The sequence below is a fragment of the Culex pipiens genome, chromosome 2 (assembly GCF_016801865.2).
Source record: "Culex pipiens pallens isolate TS chromosome 2, TS_CPP_V2, whole genome shotgun sequence".
In the NCBI taxonomy this organism is placed as follows: domain Eukaryota; kingdom Metazoa; phylum Arthropoda; class Insecta; order Diptera; family Culicidae; genus Culex; species Culex pipiens.
Genome location: NC_068938.1, coordinates 9,362,520 through 9,379,951, shown reverse-complemented (window position 1 = coordinate 9,379,951; position 17,432 = coordinate 9,362,520). Strand labels below are relative to the sequence as shown.

At 36.2% G+C, this 17,432-nt stretch overlaps 1 protein-coding gene across 2 annotated transcripts in view; it reads right to left on the bottom strand.

Annotated features, from left to right (window-relative positions):
• Positions 1–1,940: 1,940 nt before the first annotated feature.
• Positions 1,941–17,432, bottom strand: part of LOC120412674 (blastoderm-specific protein 25D) — a 35,597-nt gene continuing 20,105 nt past the window's right edge. The window contains exons 1-6 of one of the 2 annotated variants that reach the window (XM_039573241.1): positions 12,209–12,350; positions 10,752–12,109; positions 6,416–7,911; positions 3,218–3,631; positions 2,862–3,154; positions 1,941–2,801 (exon numbers count right to left, since the gene is read on the bottom strand). In XM_039573241.1, coding sequence (XP_039429175.1) covers positions 2,524–2,801; positions 2,862–3,154; positions 3,218–3,631; positions 6,416–7,911; positions 10,752–12,109; positions 12,209–12,224 — 3,855 coding nt within the window. In that variant the 5' untranslated portion in view covers positions 12,225–12,350 and the 3' untranslated portion in view covers positions 1,941–2,523. Of the gene's footprint in view, positions 2,802–2,861; positions 3,155–3,217; positions 3,632–6,415; positions 7,912–10,751; positions 12,110–12,208; positions 12,351–17,432 lie in introns of those variants that run through there. The other variant, XM_039573240.2, reaches the window with a different exon arrangement.

Genomic DNA, 17,432 nt, shown 5'->3' with positions numbered 1-17,432 from the left:
AACATTGTTACACCGTAACATTGTTACACCGCATCATTAGTTACTCCATAACATTCGTTACACCGTAACATTGTTGCACCACAAAATTCGTTACACCGTAACATTGTTACACCGCAACATTTATTACACCGTAACATTGTTACACCGTAATATGGTTACACTGCAACATTCGTTACACCGTAACATTGTTACACCGTAACATTGTTACACCGTAACATTCATTACACCGTAACATTGTTACACCGTAACATGGTTACACCACAACATTCGTTGCATCGTAGCTATCATTACACCGTGACATTCCTTACACCGTAATAATGTTACGGTGTAACAATGTTACGGTTTGAGCATACTACGGCGTAACAAAGCTTGCCGTTTAGCCTAACATTCTTTGATCAGGTTCAAGCCAGGTTCAAGCCTGGTTCAAGCCAATGGTTCATTTTGGCTAGCCTCGCCTGGTTTGAACCAAATGAACCATGGCTCACGGCACTCAGTGAGCCTGAGCCGACGATGCTTGCCGACGTGTGGTGTGAACCTGAACCAGAAAAATGAACCTAGCCTAGCCGATGGCTTAGGCTCGTGGGAACACTGGTTAGATTTTTAAAATCACCCTAATCTGCATCAACTCTTCTGAAGACACGAAAGCTCCAAAACTTCACAATTTTTCGGAAAATCTATTTTCCACCTAATTTTGCGATCTGAACTACTGTGCGATGGTTTCCGAGATATCATCGATTGAAAGTTGAGGTTCAATTTTTTTTTACATTTTTTTGGGAATTTTAATTTTTTGCAAATCTATATCTCAGCAACCAAAGGTCACATAATGAATGCCCTAAATGGCAATTTTAGAACAATTTCTCAGCTTTTCTTTTTTTTTTTTTTAAATATATACAAGTATGAACATGTTTTTGAAAGCTGAAAAAATACAATGTTGTTGAATAATTTAACGTAAAAATGGCTATGATTAAATAGCGGTGAAATTTATCAAAAAATACAACCTTAAAAAACTTTTTTTTAAATGATAATAAACTTGGCCAAAAAACATCTGACAATACCAAATCGATCAGAAAATCCCTGCTCGAGACACAGATTTCATAGCACATTTTGATGGACTTATGATGTAAAATGGCTTATTTGGACATAAGGAAACGATGGATAAAGTTTCATTTCAATTTTTAAAAATACAAAAATTAAAATCAGTTTTTTTATGCGAAATTTTAGAGCACTGCGTAGTTCTCGGAATCCCTTCCCCAATGGTCCTCGTTCACACCAAACACCACTACACCTATAAATAACTCGTAGCGTCTGGAACGGTAAGTCCACGCATCCTTGCTCTCTTATTGATTCTTTGAAGCAATAATCCGTTCACAGAATCTGCTGTCTCATGCGATGTGTAATGCAGTAAGTCTGGCCGCTCAAATGAGTGTATTTGATGGTTTAAATTAAATAAAAAATAGACCAGTTCGACTTAAAATAAGGAACGAACGCCAAAAAAAAATGATTTTACAAATTATGAATGATTAATTAAATTTTTGTTAGCAATTAAGGTTTACTCCGTCAAAATGTTCCAGAGGTACAATAACTTTAAAAAATATTTGTACAGGACAGATCATTCCAATAGACTGTTCTTTTCAAATATAATACCCATTTTTCTAACAAAAAAAAATCCCGAATTAAACTAAAATACTGTTCGACTGCAAATCCAATGTGAGAAGATTATGTCAAAAATGTGACCGTAAATTGTTCGATTTGTCATTTTAAGAATAACTTCTTTATTCGTATCAAAACAGTTTGTAGAGTTTTATCGTAATAGAAAAATAAACTTTTGCATTGATGAAAGTCTCAAAGAATTGCTCACCTAAAAAAGAGTTGTTTAGAATGGTGTTATCAAAAAATGCCATTTAAATACAAGCAAGAATGTGATGTGCTAAAGTAGCGTGTTGTGATGACATCTTTTATTTTTTGGTAGAGCAAAAGTGCTTAGATAGAAGAAGTTAGTTGCCTGCAATCAGATTTATCAGAAGTGCGGTATAAATGTGACGAGTGTTTGGTTTCTTCAATCTGCCACTTTTTCTTAGGTTTGTTTTGTTCTGTTCTGTTCTGTCTTCTCGACGAGACTGAAGCAAGTATTCACTATCTAATCAGGTATAAAATAAATATTGTATATATTTTATATATGTAAGAATTTTGGATGTTTCCAACAATACTACGAGAAACGCGTTGTTCACATAAATAATTTCAGAGTGGATCGTATATAAATAGAAAAGCAATTTACGAGAAAAAAAAATCCACACAGACGTTCTGACAGACAGTGAGGAGGAGCATATTTTAAAACGCCTTCTTTCGTTTCTTTTGGTGCGCGTTACCTTTTAAACTTGACACTTGACAATCAAGTGTGATAAACTTTCGAAAAATTGTTCCACACAAGCACGACTGAATGCTCGCAAAAACGTAAAAACCGAACAAGAAAATCGTACAATTATGACACATTAAAACAGAAATTCCCCTCGCGCGCACTTGCGCTTAGGGCATACCGGGCACGATGCCGCTGAGCTGCGGATGCGGATGGTGGCCACCGCCGGACGTCGCCGCCTGGGTGTACTGCTGCAGCAGGGTGGCGCGAACTTTCTGCTGCTCGAGTCGCTGCACTTGCGCCGCCAGGTGGGTGTTCTCCACGTACAGATCCTTGACGAGGATGTCGTTGCTGGCGAGCCGTTTGGCCTGGTCGGCGATCACGATGCTTTGCGCTTCCAGTCGATTGCTCATTTCAGCGATTTCACTTCGCTGGTGTTGCCAGATTCCTAAGAAACACAAAATCAAAGTTACAAATTGTTCCAAACCACTTCAAAACCCCAACTTACGGTGCAATATCTGCTCGGAGTAAGCTTGCTGCTGCTTCAGCATCCCGTTCAGATGCCGGTTCTTGTTTTCCAGATGCTGAATCTTCTGCGTCAGATTCGGATGGGCCGTCTTGTTGTAACTGCGCGACAGGAATGGCTTCACCTCCGTCATCTGCTGGAACTCCATCTTCAGACAGTCCCGCTGGTGGGTCAGCTCCTTAATCTCGTCCTGCAGCTGCAGCTGCATCAACCGCTGGTGCTTCAACTGCTCCTGGCTGACCATGGCGACGTCCGTTTGGGACACGGATTTGTGACTGTCGAAAAATAATTCACAGAATCAATAAAATTTCCAACTCAAAACCCACCCACAAACTCACATGCTATGCGTCGAAGCCAGGCTGTGCGTACTCCTCGCCGACTTGACCGAACAAACGTCCGAGCAGTCGCCCACATCCTGACCAGCGTCCCCGCCACACGAAGTCACATCAGTAGTAGAGTTGGCGCCCGTCACCGATGACGCCGGCTTCTGGATGGGCGAAATGGTCCTGCTAAAGCCGGGCTCCTCCTCCTGCACCGTAAGCTGGTCCTTTGCGGGATCATCACTTTGCTGCTGGGTTGGTGTGGTCGTGCCGGTACTGACCTTCAGCGGTTGGCACCAGTTCGGGTTCTGGTAGTCGCGGGTCGTTGTCGTGGCCGGCGCTTGGATCGTGCTCTGGTTCCAGAGGTAGCTGATGGGCGAACTGGCCGGGCTCTCCTCCATTTCGGGCGTTTCGATGCGCGGTGGGGTGGCGCTGGAGAAGAAATTGATGTTTCGCTTTACTGTTTGGATTTTTTCTATTTTTTGTGAATGAAATTAAGTTCTTTAGATTCAAAACAAATTTAAAAAAAAAACAATCTGAACTCTTGTGAAAATTTCAAGATTGTTAACGATAAAATTATCAAGGTTCGATAATGTTAACGATAGATCTATATTTCTGTCGACGATAACCTTGTTGACGATAACGCACGATAAGTATTTTTTAATAAATTTCCAACTGAATTATTTTAATTTTTCAAAGCTTCCACAAAGTTTTTTTTTATAATATAGTAAGTTTCAATGCATAAATACAAAAAAAAAAAACAAAATACCATAATTTTTCGAAAATACTCAAATTTTCATAATTATCAATATGGGTATCAAACTCCACTTTATTAGAGTTTTTTTGATATAGAAAATTAAAATTTTCACAAAATACACTATTTTTTAAAAAAATATTCGAATTTACTTAAAAATATGTTACGGAATTTAACAAAAACAAAAGTTTAATTATGTGAAAATACAAGCAACAATTCGCATCTTTTGATACCAAAATTGGCAATTATAAAAATTTGAGTGCTTTCGAAAAACTATGGTAGTTTGTAAAAATTCGCAAAATTCGTTTGATACCCATATTGCGATTAATGAAAATTTGAGATTTTTCGGTATTTTAAGAAAATTTTAGTATTTTTGAAAAGAAAATACGGTATGTAATTAAATTTTTATTATTTTCTAAAAAAAATGCGAAAATCCAAACAAAATGTCTCTTCATGTGATACCCATATTGCAAATTATGAAAATTTGATTAATCCCGATATAATACGGTATTTCATGAAAATTCGAGTATTGTACAAAATCAAAACTCTTATTAATTCTCCTGTTACAAATCAGGAAAATTTTAGTAGACGATAATTTCATCGAATAAAAACCTTAGAAAAAAATAATAAAACATCTAGAATACAGTCCAGACTCGATTATCCGAAGCCTCGATTTTACGATTTTCGTTTGTATGGAATAATTGAAACATGAAAATAAATTTTTTTTTTCTTGTTTTTAACAGTAAATTAGAATTCCGTGACCCAATTTTTGTTAAATTTGAATAGTTGACTGCCTATTGAATTACGTATTTATAAAATATTTTTTAAATAATGTATTTTTACAATATTTCATCACCACCATTTTGGCCGCCATCTTGGATTTAAAAATTCTTAATCACTATTTAGCGTAGTTCAGGGATCGTACTATAGCTGGAAAATCGAAAATATGAGAACAAAAAAAATTGAGTGATTTGAATATCCAAAGTATCGAATATCCGTAGTGAAGCTTTGCCAAGGTCTTCGGATAATCGAGTCTGTACTGTACCAACAAATACAACCAACAAAATTTGAAAGAAACAAAAAAATCAACATTTCCCGATTATCAATGTCAAAAAAAATATTTTTTGTTTCCAATCTTTCTTCCCATTGGATTTTCATCACGACTTAAATGTAATTAGTGAATTTTGAATTTGAAAACTTGAATTTTTTTATTATATTTTTTACATTGCAAATAGGATCAATAGATAAGGTTTCCAGCCGTCAAAAAAAATCCGAAAACCGGATTTTATATGGAGATTTTTAGAAAAGTAAAAAATTTACCATTTTCCTGGCAAATTACTTCTTATTTTTTCTGTAGGATTGTATAGCATGACAAACTGGATCGAAAAACGCTTTATCTAATCTTATCTTATCTCTAATCTACCGAAATCGCTTTAAAAACAAACATATTTTTGAAAAAAAATCCTCTAAAAGCGTTTTTAGGTCGATTGGCATGCCATACAATCCTACACAGAAAAACATCCGGATTTAAATTACAAGCCATGGTTTTATCATTTGAAGTTCACACCAGTCCAGTTGTTTTGCAATGATAAGTTTTCAAAATATCTAAGCAAACAGACGAAAAAAAAACTTCCGAAAACTGAACTTTATATTGTTCTCTACATAGGAATTTTAGACATGAAACTATGATAACCAACGTATGTTTAACCTTCTGTTTCCATAAACATTTTGAAGTTTCTTGAAATAATATTTGTTTTTCCTTAGGATCACGACAGACTCATTTTCAATATTTATTGCCTAACTTGGCCTAAAGAAAAACGTCCATGATGTGCCATACCTCAAAAGTTGAAACCTTGCTCCAAATCAAACGCGGGTTGTCAAAATATACTTTTTGTTATAAAAAGTGAATCAAAAATCTGGGGAATGTTTTTTTTTTTCATATTCGCATTTTTTTCACAACCATCATAACCTATAACTTTGTCGAAGATACCAGAACGATCAGAAAATCGCTTTTCTAGATACGGGTTTTCGAAAGTTTTCAAAGCACTTTTGTAAGGATGGAAATAGCTCCTAAGTTCGTATGAAGACTTGTATGGAGAAACCAGTGATGGAATTGCTCACCCAACAATTCTAATTTTCTATTTGTGTTGGTGTTTCCATTACTTCTTTTCTTAAGCGTGTATAATGACCATAATGACAGACAAGAAGCAGTGAAGGGTGTGCCAATAAAATGTGCTAAGTATTTATAGTTATGCCATCACCAAGAAAAATACACCGTTGTTGTTTTGATTTTTGATTTTTTTTTTTGTAAATATAATAGAGATATAATTATGCTTTTGAACCATACAGAAAAATAAGGATATTTCTTTCTAAATTTCCACAACCACAACCAACTTAATTCATTCCAAAATACACACACCATATTTACACAAAACTTTAACAAACAACAACTCAATACTCACAGCATAGCCTCGGACGGATATTTGACCAGCTGTTCCAGTTCCAATATTCTACACCTAAACTTGTCCACCTCGTGCGACTTCTCCTCGAGCATTTGCTGGGCCTGTTGGAATTCCGCTTCCAAATCCAGATACTGCTGTTCCAGTACATCCTTTTCCTCGATCGGAGAAAGCCGTCCGTCCTCGCTCTTGCTGCTGCTGCCCCCGCCGCCAGCCTGTCCGGCAAACTGTTCCTCGTACTCGGCCATCTTCTTCAGCAACTCGTTGAACTTGTCGTCGGCGATTCGTTGCTCTTCCTCGTACAGCTGCCGCTCCTCGTTCAGCTTCGACTGCCAGTAGTCTTCGCACGCTTCGTACTCCTTGCTGAGCTGTTCCATGCTCGCTTCCAACTCGTCACAGCGTGCCTTTATCTTCACCGGATCGACTGTTGTTTTCTTCGCCGTCGAATCAGACTCTTCACTCGCTTCCGCTGCACTTTCATCCGACGGTGTTTTCTTCTCTTCCAACTTCTTCTCCAGCTCCGCCACTCGGCCCTTCAACAACCGAATTTCTTCCTCCTTTCCACTGGACTCACTGACGATAGAATAATCCTGGGAAATCCCGGACGACGTGATTCCACTGTCCACCCTCATTCCCAGCTCCGACTGCAGCGCCATCCAGTCCCCGCTCGAGTCCGACTCGTTCTCCATCAGCTCGTTGCTACACTTGCGGAACTTGCCCAACCGTGGACTCTCGTCCGAAAGGCGCGCCTTGCTCGGTGAATCGCCCTGTCGCTTCCTGGCGGCACTCGAGCTCTCCTCACCCGCGCCAACGTCCGCCGACGCCACCCCCGGTGAAGCTTCCAGCGAGCTGGTCCGGCTGATGCCACTTCGCTTCAGCTTAAACTTGGCCAGCTCTAGATTCAACGATTCGATTTCCGCCGTAAACTCGTCGTTCTTATCCCTCAGCTGGGTGTTTTCGTCCTGCAGAATCGAAATCTTCTCAATCAACTCCAGCACCTCCAGGTCGTCCTTGCGATCGAACCCGTCATCCAGATCATTTCGGTTGTTCTCCTCCAGCTCGGCAATGTCCTTGTTCAGCTTGATGTTCTTCTCCAGCAGCTCAGTCAGTTCCTTCACCAGATTTTCCTGCTCCGTTCGCAGCCCATCGTTTTCCTCCGACAGTCGACCCATCTCCGACTTGGACTTGCCATCTTCTGCCTCCAGCGCTTGGATGCGCTTTTCCAGAACCGCGTTAGAACACGACAACTGTTCGCGCTCGTAAGCCAGCTGCGAGGTTAGCTCCTTGACCGTTTCGTGGTGGCGTTGCTCCAGCAGACGAATCTTGGCCCGCGTCGAGTTCTCCAGCGAGTTGTGTCGTTCGTCCACTTCCTGGGCTAGCAGCGTGGCCCGGTGGTTGACCTCCTTGTTGTCGGAGTAGAGCTTCTTGTTTTCCTCGACCAGCTGGACGAAGGCTTGCCGCAGGGCGGCCACTTCGGCCTTGTGGAGCGCGAGGGAGGCCTGAAAGTGGAGGGAAAAGCAAAGCAAAACGTTAGTTTAGTTTGTTCATTGTTTCATTGTCATTAAATCATCATTATCATACATCGCATAAAAATTAAAAATTTGAAAACGGAGCTTTGAAAAAAAAATTGGAAAACGTTTGATTTTGGTTTGCAGGACAATTTCAAAACAAAGACTATCATTTCAAAGAGTCAACATAATAAGTTTTAAACCATATCTGTAATAATATCTGTAACCATATTGTGTAAAAAATTTTCAGCTGTGTGAAAATATTTATTGCAGTAACGGTTCAGATGAAAATTACATTAAAAATTGAAAAAAAAAAACATTTTTTTACCAAAAAGTGAAACTTGAAAAGAGTGCACTTATTTTTTTTTTTTTTTGCAACGGTCTAAAAAAATCGACCCTCAAAAATCACTAACTTTATCAAAAAACTTTTAGTCCACTTCCAATAAAAAAATAAATTATTTAAAAACAAAGACGGTAACACTATCAAAATGAAGTTTTTATAATAAGAGTGTATTTTTGAAAGTAGTTGGTGTTTATTGTTTAATTTTTATTTTTTTGCATTTAGCTTTAAGCTTTTATTTTTTAAGCATTTTAGTATTTTAGTATTTCAGTAATTTAGTATTTTAGTATTTTAGTATTTTAGTATTTTAGTATTTTAGTATTTTAGTATTTTAGTATTTTAGTATTTTAGTATTTTAGTATTTTAGTATTTTAGTATTTTAGTATTTTAGTATTTTAGTATTTTAGTATTTTAGTATTTTAGTATTTTAGTATTTTAGTATTTTAGTATTTTAGTATTTTAGTATTTTAGTATTTTAGTATTTTAGTATTTTAGTATTTAGTATTTTAGTATTTTAGTATTTTAGTATTTTAGTATTTTAGTATTTTAGTATTTTAGTATTTTAGTATTTTAGTATTTTAGTATTTTAGTATTTTAGTATTTCAGTATTTTAGTATTTTAGTATTTTAGTATTTTAGTATTTTAGTATTTTAGTATTTTAGTATTTTAGTATTTTAGTATTTTAGTATTTTAGTATTTTAGTATTTTAGTATTTTAGTATTTTAGTATTTTAGTATTTTAGTATTTTAGTATTTTAGTATTTTAGTATTTTAGTATTTTAGTATTTTAGTATTTTAGTATTTTAGTATTTTAGTATTTTAGTATTTTAGTATTTTAGTATTTTAGTATTTTAGTATTTTAGTATTTTAGTATTTTAGTATTTTAGTATTTTAGTATTTTAGTATTTTAGTATTTTAGTATTTTAGTATTTTAGTATTTTAGTATTTTAGTATTTTAGTATTTTAGTATTTTAGTATTTTAGTATTTTAGTATTTTAGTATTTTAGTATTTTAGTATTTTAGTATTTTAGTATTTTAGTATTTTAGTATTTTAGTATTTTAGTATTTTAGTATTTTATTATTTTAGTATTTAACTATTTAACTATTTAACTATTTTAGTATTTTAGTATTTTAGTATTTTAGTATTTTAGTATTTTAGTATTTTAGTATTTTAGTATTTTAGTATTTTAGTATTTTAGTATTTTAGTATTTTAGTATTTTAGTATTTTAGTATTTTAGTATTTTAGTATTTAGTATTTTAGTATTTTAGTATTTAGTATTTTAGTATTTTAGTATTTTAGTATTTAGTATTTTAGTATTTTAGTATTTTAGTATTTTAGTATTTTAGTATTTTAGTATTTTAGTATTTTAGTATTTTAGTATTTTAGTATTTTAGTATTTTAGTATTTTAGTATTTTAGTATTTTAGTATTTTAGTATTTTAGTATTTTAGTATTTTAGTATTTTAGTATTTTAGTATTTTAGTATTTTAGTATTTTAGTATTTTAGTATTTTAGTATTTTAGTATTTTAGTATTTTAGTATTTTAGTATTTTAGTATTTTAGTATTTTAGTATTTTAGTATTTTAGTATTTTAGTATTTTAGTATTTTAGTATTTTAGTATTTTAGTATTTTAGTATTTTAGTATTTTAGTATTTTAGTATTTTAGTATTTTAGTATTTTAGTATTTCAGTATTTAAGTATTTTAGTATTTTAGTATTTTAGTATTTTAGTATTTTAGTATTTTAGTATTTTAGTATTTTAGTATTTTAGTATTTTAGTATTTTAGTATTTAGTATTTTAGTATTTTAGTATTTTAGTATTTTAGTATTTTAGTATTTTAGTATTTTAGTATTTTAGTATTTTAGTATTTTAGTATTTTATTATTTTAGTATTTTAGTATTTTAGTATTTTAGTATTTTAGTATTTTAGTATTTTAGTATTTTAGTATTTTAGTATTTTAGTATTTTAGTATTTTAGTATTTTAGTATTTTAGTATTTTAGTATTTTAGTATTTTAGTATTTTAGTATTTAGTATTTTAGTATTTTAGTATTTTAGTATTTTAGTATTTTAGTATTTTAGTATTTTAGTATTTTAGTATTTTAGTATTTTAGTATTTTAGTATTTTAGTATTTTAGTATTTTAGTATTTTAGTATTCTAGATTTTCGGATTTCAAGATTTTTGGATTTCTAGATTTTTGGATTTCTAGATTTTTGGATTTTATGTTTTTCAATTTTCAGATTCTTTTTTGATTTTTAGATTGTTTCATTTCAGTTTTTAAAATGAACTTGATATAAAATTTGCTTTGGGCTAACGTTGGTCAATAAATTAACGAAATGAACGTCAAAGACCTACAACCTCAAAATGCACTCATAAACTCGACAAAAAATACTTCAAAGCTCGCCTCCTACAAAACAACCCCGCGATCTCATCGCGTGGGTCGATCAACTGCGCCTGCACAAACATTGACATAGAGCAAAAAAAAACTCACCCTCATAACAACCGACGTATCACTGCCATCGCCCAACCGCTGCTGCTCGTCATCGAGCGCCGCAACGAGATCCGCCACCTGCAACTCCTCCCCGTAGAATCCCATCTCGTGCAGCAGCTGGCGTGGTTCCGCAATGCCCGCCGACTCCCACATGTCCGCGATGATGGACGCCGCGAGGGAACCGATGTCGGCCGCCGCCGCCGACCAATCCGCCGGCATTCGCATCGTAAATCCGACCGTTTCTTCGACACTGTCGCGGTCTAGCTCCTGGTCCGCTCCACCACCACCGCCCGCGCCGACGACGACCTTGAAGTTGTCACTTTCGTCGAACACTGCTAGGCTGTCCTTGTCGGGGTGGGGGGTGTTGTTGATGGGGAGAATGTCCGAATCGCTTTGCAGCAACGAGATGAACTCATCGAAGCTGATGCCCTCGATGGGTTGGAGGTTGAGTTTGAGGAATACTTCTTGGGCGGCGAGTCGCGCCGGGAGTTTCTGCAGGCCGACCCGTTCGCACACGACCTCGAGTTGGGTTTGGTTGAGCAGGTCACCGTGGCCGTTGCCGACGAGGGAGTCCCAAATTTCACGCAGGTTCTCCGACAGCTTCATGAAGTAGATTTTCTTGTCGATCTTGTCGTGCTCCATGTTGAGCTGGTCGCGCGCGATTCGACTCTTGAAATCTGCCGGCCGTTGGCGGTGCGTCGGAAGTGAGGCGCAACGCTTGAGCCTACTTCCGCCCATCGGCGGGCGGCGCCGCTTCGAGCCGTGAATGTCGCTCTGCGATGCGGAACGCTGCACTTTGGAAGAACTTTTGCCACCAGCTGTCGTGGAGGAGGCTTCTTCGGTTGGTTCTTGTGGGGCGTCCCCTGGCAACGGTACCGATTCGTTGTCCGAGTTGCTAAAGTCCGACGACGTGTCGAAGCCGTTGCAGTCCTGGCGAGGTCGCGACCGTCGGCCGTACTTTTTCGTCCCCACCACAAACTTGGGCGAAACTTCCCGATCGGACGACTCTTCGTTGTCGTTGTCGGTCGTGTTGATGATCAGCTTGCTGGGCGTGGTCGTCACCGGCGTGGACGACGACGTTCCGAGCTCGTCCTCTCCCGATGGCACTATGCTGCTGCAGTTGCTGCTGACGACGTTCACGACGACCGACTCGGTCACAGGTTCCAACTTCTTTGACTCTGACTTGCGATGGTGATGATGCTGCTGCTGCTTCTGCTGTTGGTAGCTGTGATGTGAAGGTAGATGAAGATGCTTCGTTGTGTGTGGTGAGCTTATGGACGACGCTGAAGAGGTGCCACCCCTGCTGCTGCTTGTGGGTGAACCTGTTGACACGATTTGTTGCTGACCATCGCTGGAATCTACAAGAAGAAAGAGAGAGGAGAGAAAAAAAACACGTTAGAATATCTAATGAGGAAGAAGATACCGTCGTAGCGCAATCAATTGGGGGAGAGCCTTACACAAAATGATTATCATTGTGATGACGAAACGCGGCCTTTGAAGGTGGCCCAGCGCAACCTGTGTGCGCGCGGTTCGTTCGTGACTGCACCCGGGTAGTTGCTCGAGCAAAATAATAGGTAAGACAAAAAAAATAACCCGCTGTCGGTTGGTGGTCGATATTGGGTTGGCAATGGGGCAAACTAGGTAGTGTAGATATAACTAAAACGCACACCAGCGAAAACAACAACAACGACGACGACGACGCCGGTGAACAATTTAATTCAGAGCAGCAGCCTAAGCCAGACTAAGACTAGTTAAGCGGAGCGGCGGGAAGGGGGCTTTTTCGCACCTTCGCGAAGTTATAAGGTGCTTAGCGAGTCGTAGGTGGCGCGCGGTATTCGCGACTGCCGACGCTTGGAGGTTTGTTTTGGTTTGGATTAGGTTGAGCGAATTCGAGCTATTTGTAATTAATTTTTGTCTGTAAATAACTGTAACATTTTATCACAATTTTCGTCACCTTTTAAAAAAGTTGTGAGCGGCAGATACAGAATTTCCAGCACATAAAACAAACCAATTTTTTTAATTATTGTAAATAAATAATTGAAAAAAAAATAACCAATCAAGGAAACTAATTTATTTACGATGCATAAAAAAACATGAAAAGTCGAGCAAAGATATCAAGTGAATTCTCTGAATATTTGAATATGTTTTATAAGAGGAAATATAGTTAAAAAACGAAACTATTGGCACTACGCCCCCCGGGGCATGGCCTTCCTCTAACGTGGGATTTCTGCTCCAGCGCCTCTGACGAGACAGGAGAAACCGGGACCGACGTTTTACTTCACCATCCGATAGAAGCTCAGTGGATAAGGCGGGAATCGAACCCGCGTCTCATAGCATCATCGGGATCGGCAGCCGAAGCCGCTACCCCTGCGCCACGAGACCCAGGAAATATACTTATTCTAATCAAATACCTATCTTCAGCATATGGATAGTTTATTGCTTGATTAAAGCTCCAAAATAACTGTGTTGGGCCATAAACTTATAAGCTGCTCTGACAGTTTCCTATCGTTTGTCACTTCCACATCAATCGCTACTGAATACTCTCTCTCTCTGTGTCGCTCCCGCTCTCTCACTCCAATCAGGCACTACAGCGAATGGCTCAGAAGAGACGGATGGCAATATGTCGCTCCAAAGCTAACTGAAAATAGTGACTCAGGTAGGCAAAGAAATTCACGCTGATTGGCCAAAACGCTGCTGTCAGCTAGCGAGTCTTGTTCGTTCGCGAATGGTTGCGCGCTCTTGTCAGCAAAGATTCGCTCAGCGATCAGTGAGTGATTTCTTACTGATGAGCCGAAAATCAAAACCCTCGACTAAAAGAAAAACAATCAATAAATAAAAAGTCAGTTTAAAAAAAAATAAATCCAAAGCAAAAAATAAATTCATTTAATATCACGCAAAAACATAAAAAAAATGAAATATCCTAGTCTTATTGGAACCAAAGTGACTGCAAAAAAAAACAATTTCAATATTTTTTTTTTTAAATGTGAGTAGATACGATAAGCTAATCAATGAAGAAATCCTAAAAAAATAGATTTAAAAAAAAACATTTAAATGTAATAAAAAAAAACTTGCGTTGGGCAAAAAAGAGCCAGTCGCCCAAATTAAACGGCTCGCTTGTATGAGTGAACGGTTCGCAAAAAAAAAGGACCGTGGCTCATTTTGAACCGTTTAGGGACTGCATGATGTCAAAATTATTTTGTGTAGTAAATTAACGGGTTTTTGTTTAATTGAACTTACAACAGTTCGATCGTTTAAATTTGGTTTTCAGAAAAGGAGGGGTGGCGACATGATCTTTTTTTTATCTAATTTTATAATTTTAGATTTCACATTTATCATAACATTTAAGTTTTCATAAATAACAAGTTATACAAAATATATAAATATGCAGTTTGTTTAATAAACTGAACAATGTAGTGGAATGTATAATTTGTGCAAATTTTGCAAAAGAAACTAAAATTAACCGCTTATGCAAAAATTCCTTAAAAAAAAGCGAACGGTTCAAAAATAAATCTTTAAAATTTTAATCTTTATTTTTTATGAAAACCATTGATTTATTTTCTTGTTATATATTTTATGCTACGATAAAAAATATCAATCCTGATACTAATACCTGAACAAAATGTATATACTAATAAAACTATTTCATTTCGAAAAATCAAACATTATTCCTAGAAATTAAAGTATAGGAGGATCCTTTCGTGTATGAATCAATGTAAAACTGAAGAATATTTAGAATTTTGATACTTGAGAAAAAAAAAACAAACTAAGGATATCTCACACTAACAAATAACTACTTTTTAAATTGCAAAAAGTTTTTTTCCGCAAAAAGTATATTTTCGCTAAAACTTAAATTTGTAAACTAATGATTGATAACCGACTGTAATACATTGAAACGGTGAAATTCTGGGTTGTTATTAACATTTTTATATCTATTTTTATTTGTTTGCCCCCCCTACAGCCGAGGGACAAAAACTTTGTTAAACATTTGCATCGGCCTAATTTTATTTTTCGCAGGACTGTTAATTTTTAAGAGAGTAACTATTTTAATTTAAAACTTTTTTAATTTGAAGAAAGTTGAAAAAACAATTGAAGATCAGATCAGATGTTTGAAATGGAACACAAACTTAACAAAATATGTTTGAAAACCTTATTCCTATTTCCCCCCATTCTTAAATATGTGATAAATGAAAAACTATAAATAAAGTTCAAAAAGTACACAAATAAACTGTTAAAAACAGTTAAACAGAAAAGTGGTAAATACAACACAAAATTTAAAAAAAAAAACCGATTTAATATCACCAGAGGTGAAAAAGAGCCTTTCTTACAAAATGATGAAACTCCGAAAAATAAATTGGAGCAATCAATTTATCACAAACATAATAATACCACCCAGTGAGAATTTGACCTAAAGCTTCGAATTAGTCTAAAACTTCGAATGCAATTTTTTTCAAAGGTTCATTATGGGACGCAAGATAATTATAATTAATTGAAAAAAACTTATTGGATTGACATTATTAGAAAAAAAAGAACACTCAGTCTTCAATGTTAGTCTATGATTAACAAAAAAACATATGTATCGATATTGCACTTTGTCGATCTTTTATGAGAAGCAAGAAAGAACACTTTCACGCGCAGCGTAAAACGCGCAAGCGTAAATGTGCTGGCGTTTATGCTTCGACTTGACGACTTTTCGAGCGAGAACGAGCCGGGACTTCGAATTTGATGTTTAGTATATGATTCTGTATAAAACCAAAAATTTAATGGGAAAAATTGGGTAAAAATAAGACGAAAAACACTAGTATGGCTATATCTCTGGAAATACATTTTGGAAACGCTTCAAATTTTGGGCCCAAGCAGTTTATGGCGCATGTTTTCGAGTGGCTTATTGTTTGAAACTGAATTCTTTTAATTTGATAGTGTTATCTGTAAAATTGTCTGAAAAATACCTCTAAAATGGCTTTGACCACATTTACTGGTCGAAAATTGTGATACGAAAATTAAATGTTCGTCTCCGACCCCACGGCTACAAATCTGAAATATAAAAAATGTGGGTTTTACGAGTGGTTTTCCAATGATGTAAGACACAATTTTTTAAAGAGCGGATACAGACATCGCTCAAGTACTTCAGAAAAAGAGCTCTCAAAAATCAGGCTTTAAGTTCCGGGTTTCGAGCCAAAATTCAATCGAAAGAGCGCATCTAAACCTTCAATTTAGTAATATGATTTTTTTTCTGGGACGATTCCTCACCGTGCACGATTTTTAAAAGATTTCTGAGAAAAGCGTTTCTCCAAAAGCAAACCTTAAACCTTTCTTTTGTAAGAACAGAAAATTGCTTAAAAATTACTAAAGAAAAAAAGCATGACAATTCAAATTTTCCTAGCCTGTCGGCATTTTTTTCAAGCACACCTTCTAATTGCTTAGAGCACCTCTTCGTGCGATTTCAGTACTTATAACTAAGCAGCAAACAACATCACAACCCCGCGCAACAAACCAACAACAAATTCGCATAGTAGGCGTCATCACCGACTTTGGTTGCAATCCCAGACTAAATACGCTTGCTTGCTAGCTAGCTTCTAATCAAAAATGCAACCATCAACCACCAGCACCGCCAAAGCCTACTATTTTTGGACTGCGTGTGTCCGATGGCGTTCGATTGCCAATCAGCGAAACAATGAGCCACGGTAATTGATATTCCCAAATGGATCGGTGTGGTTTTTAAAATGAACAAAAAAATCTGCTAAACAGATAAGTTGATTGTTTGGGTAGAGAAAAAAAACTTGCAAGTAATTTAAAAAAGTTTTAACGCTTCCATAAATGCCAACATTTGCTTTGAAATTATCACAGACAAGTGGATTTTCTAGCTTCAATAATTTTGGTTAAAACAAATTTATCAGAAAGCGAGGATAACAATCCAATTGTCTATGACAAGCGCCGTTGATGTGTCGAGGCCGATAATCGCCTTCACACATAACTGCGTGAAATTTGTACAGCTTTAGAAACTGGCTCGTGCCATTAAACGGATGAACATCGTTTTTATTTTTTCTTTCGTTGTCTCTGACTAATGGAGACTTTTTTTTCGCTCTCTTGACTGTTTTTTATTAGATATTCAACGGAGGAAGCACACACTCGGACGCCGGGAGAGTGGAAAAGATAAAGGCGTTACGTAATTTCTGTGCGTAACCTACAAAATGCTGTACGAATTATTGCAGTGTATTTTATATGATGCTTTGATGAGCTCGGTTTAGCAGCTGCAAAAAGTGAGACTTTTATGGATTGGGCCTTTTTCTTCACTTTGATTTATTTTACACATTTTTCTTGCTGTAAAAGTGTTGCATTTTGTATGAAAAAGAACCTCAATTCTTCAATGAGTTGCAACTTTCACCTTTTATAGCGATGCCGTATTCTTTACACGTGACATCCGTTTGATGCAGTCAAACATTTGCCCTTCAAATACCCGACTTATCTTTTACGATTATTGTTTTATTTAAATAAAAACAAATTATAGTAAAAAAAATATTTGAACAAATGAAAAGTTTCAAAAACCTAAATAAAACAAAATGCGAAGGGTATCGAACAAGGTAATTAAAATTTTGCCGGTCGTATAAAAAAAACTAAGTGAATATAAAACTTTCAGGCCTCGGCAAGGCCACAATGAGCAGCCAAAGCAGTGAAATTTCCGCT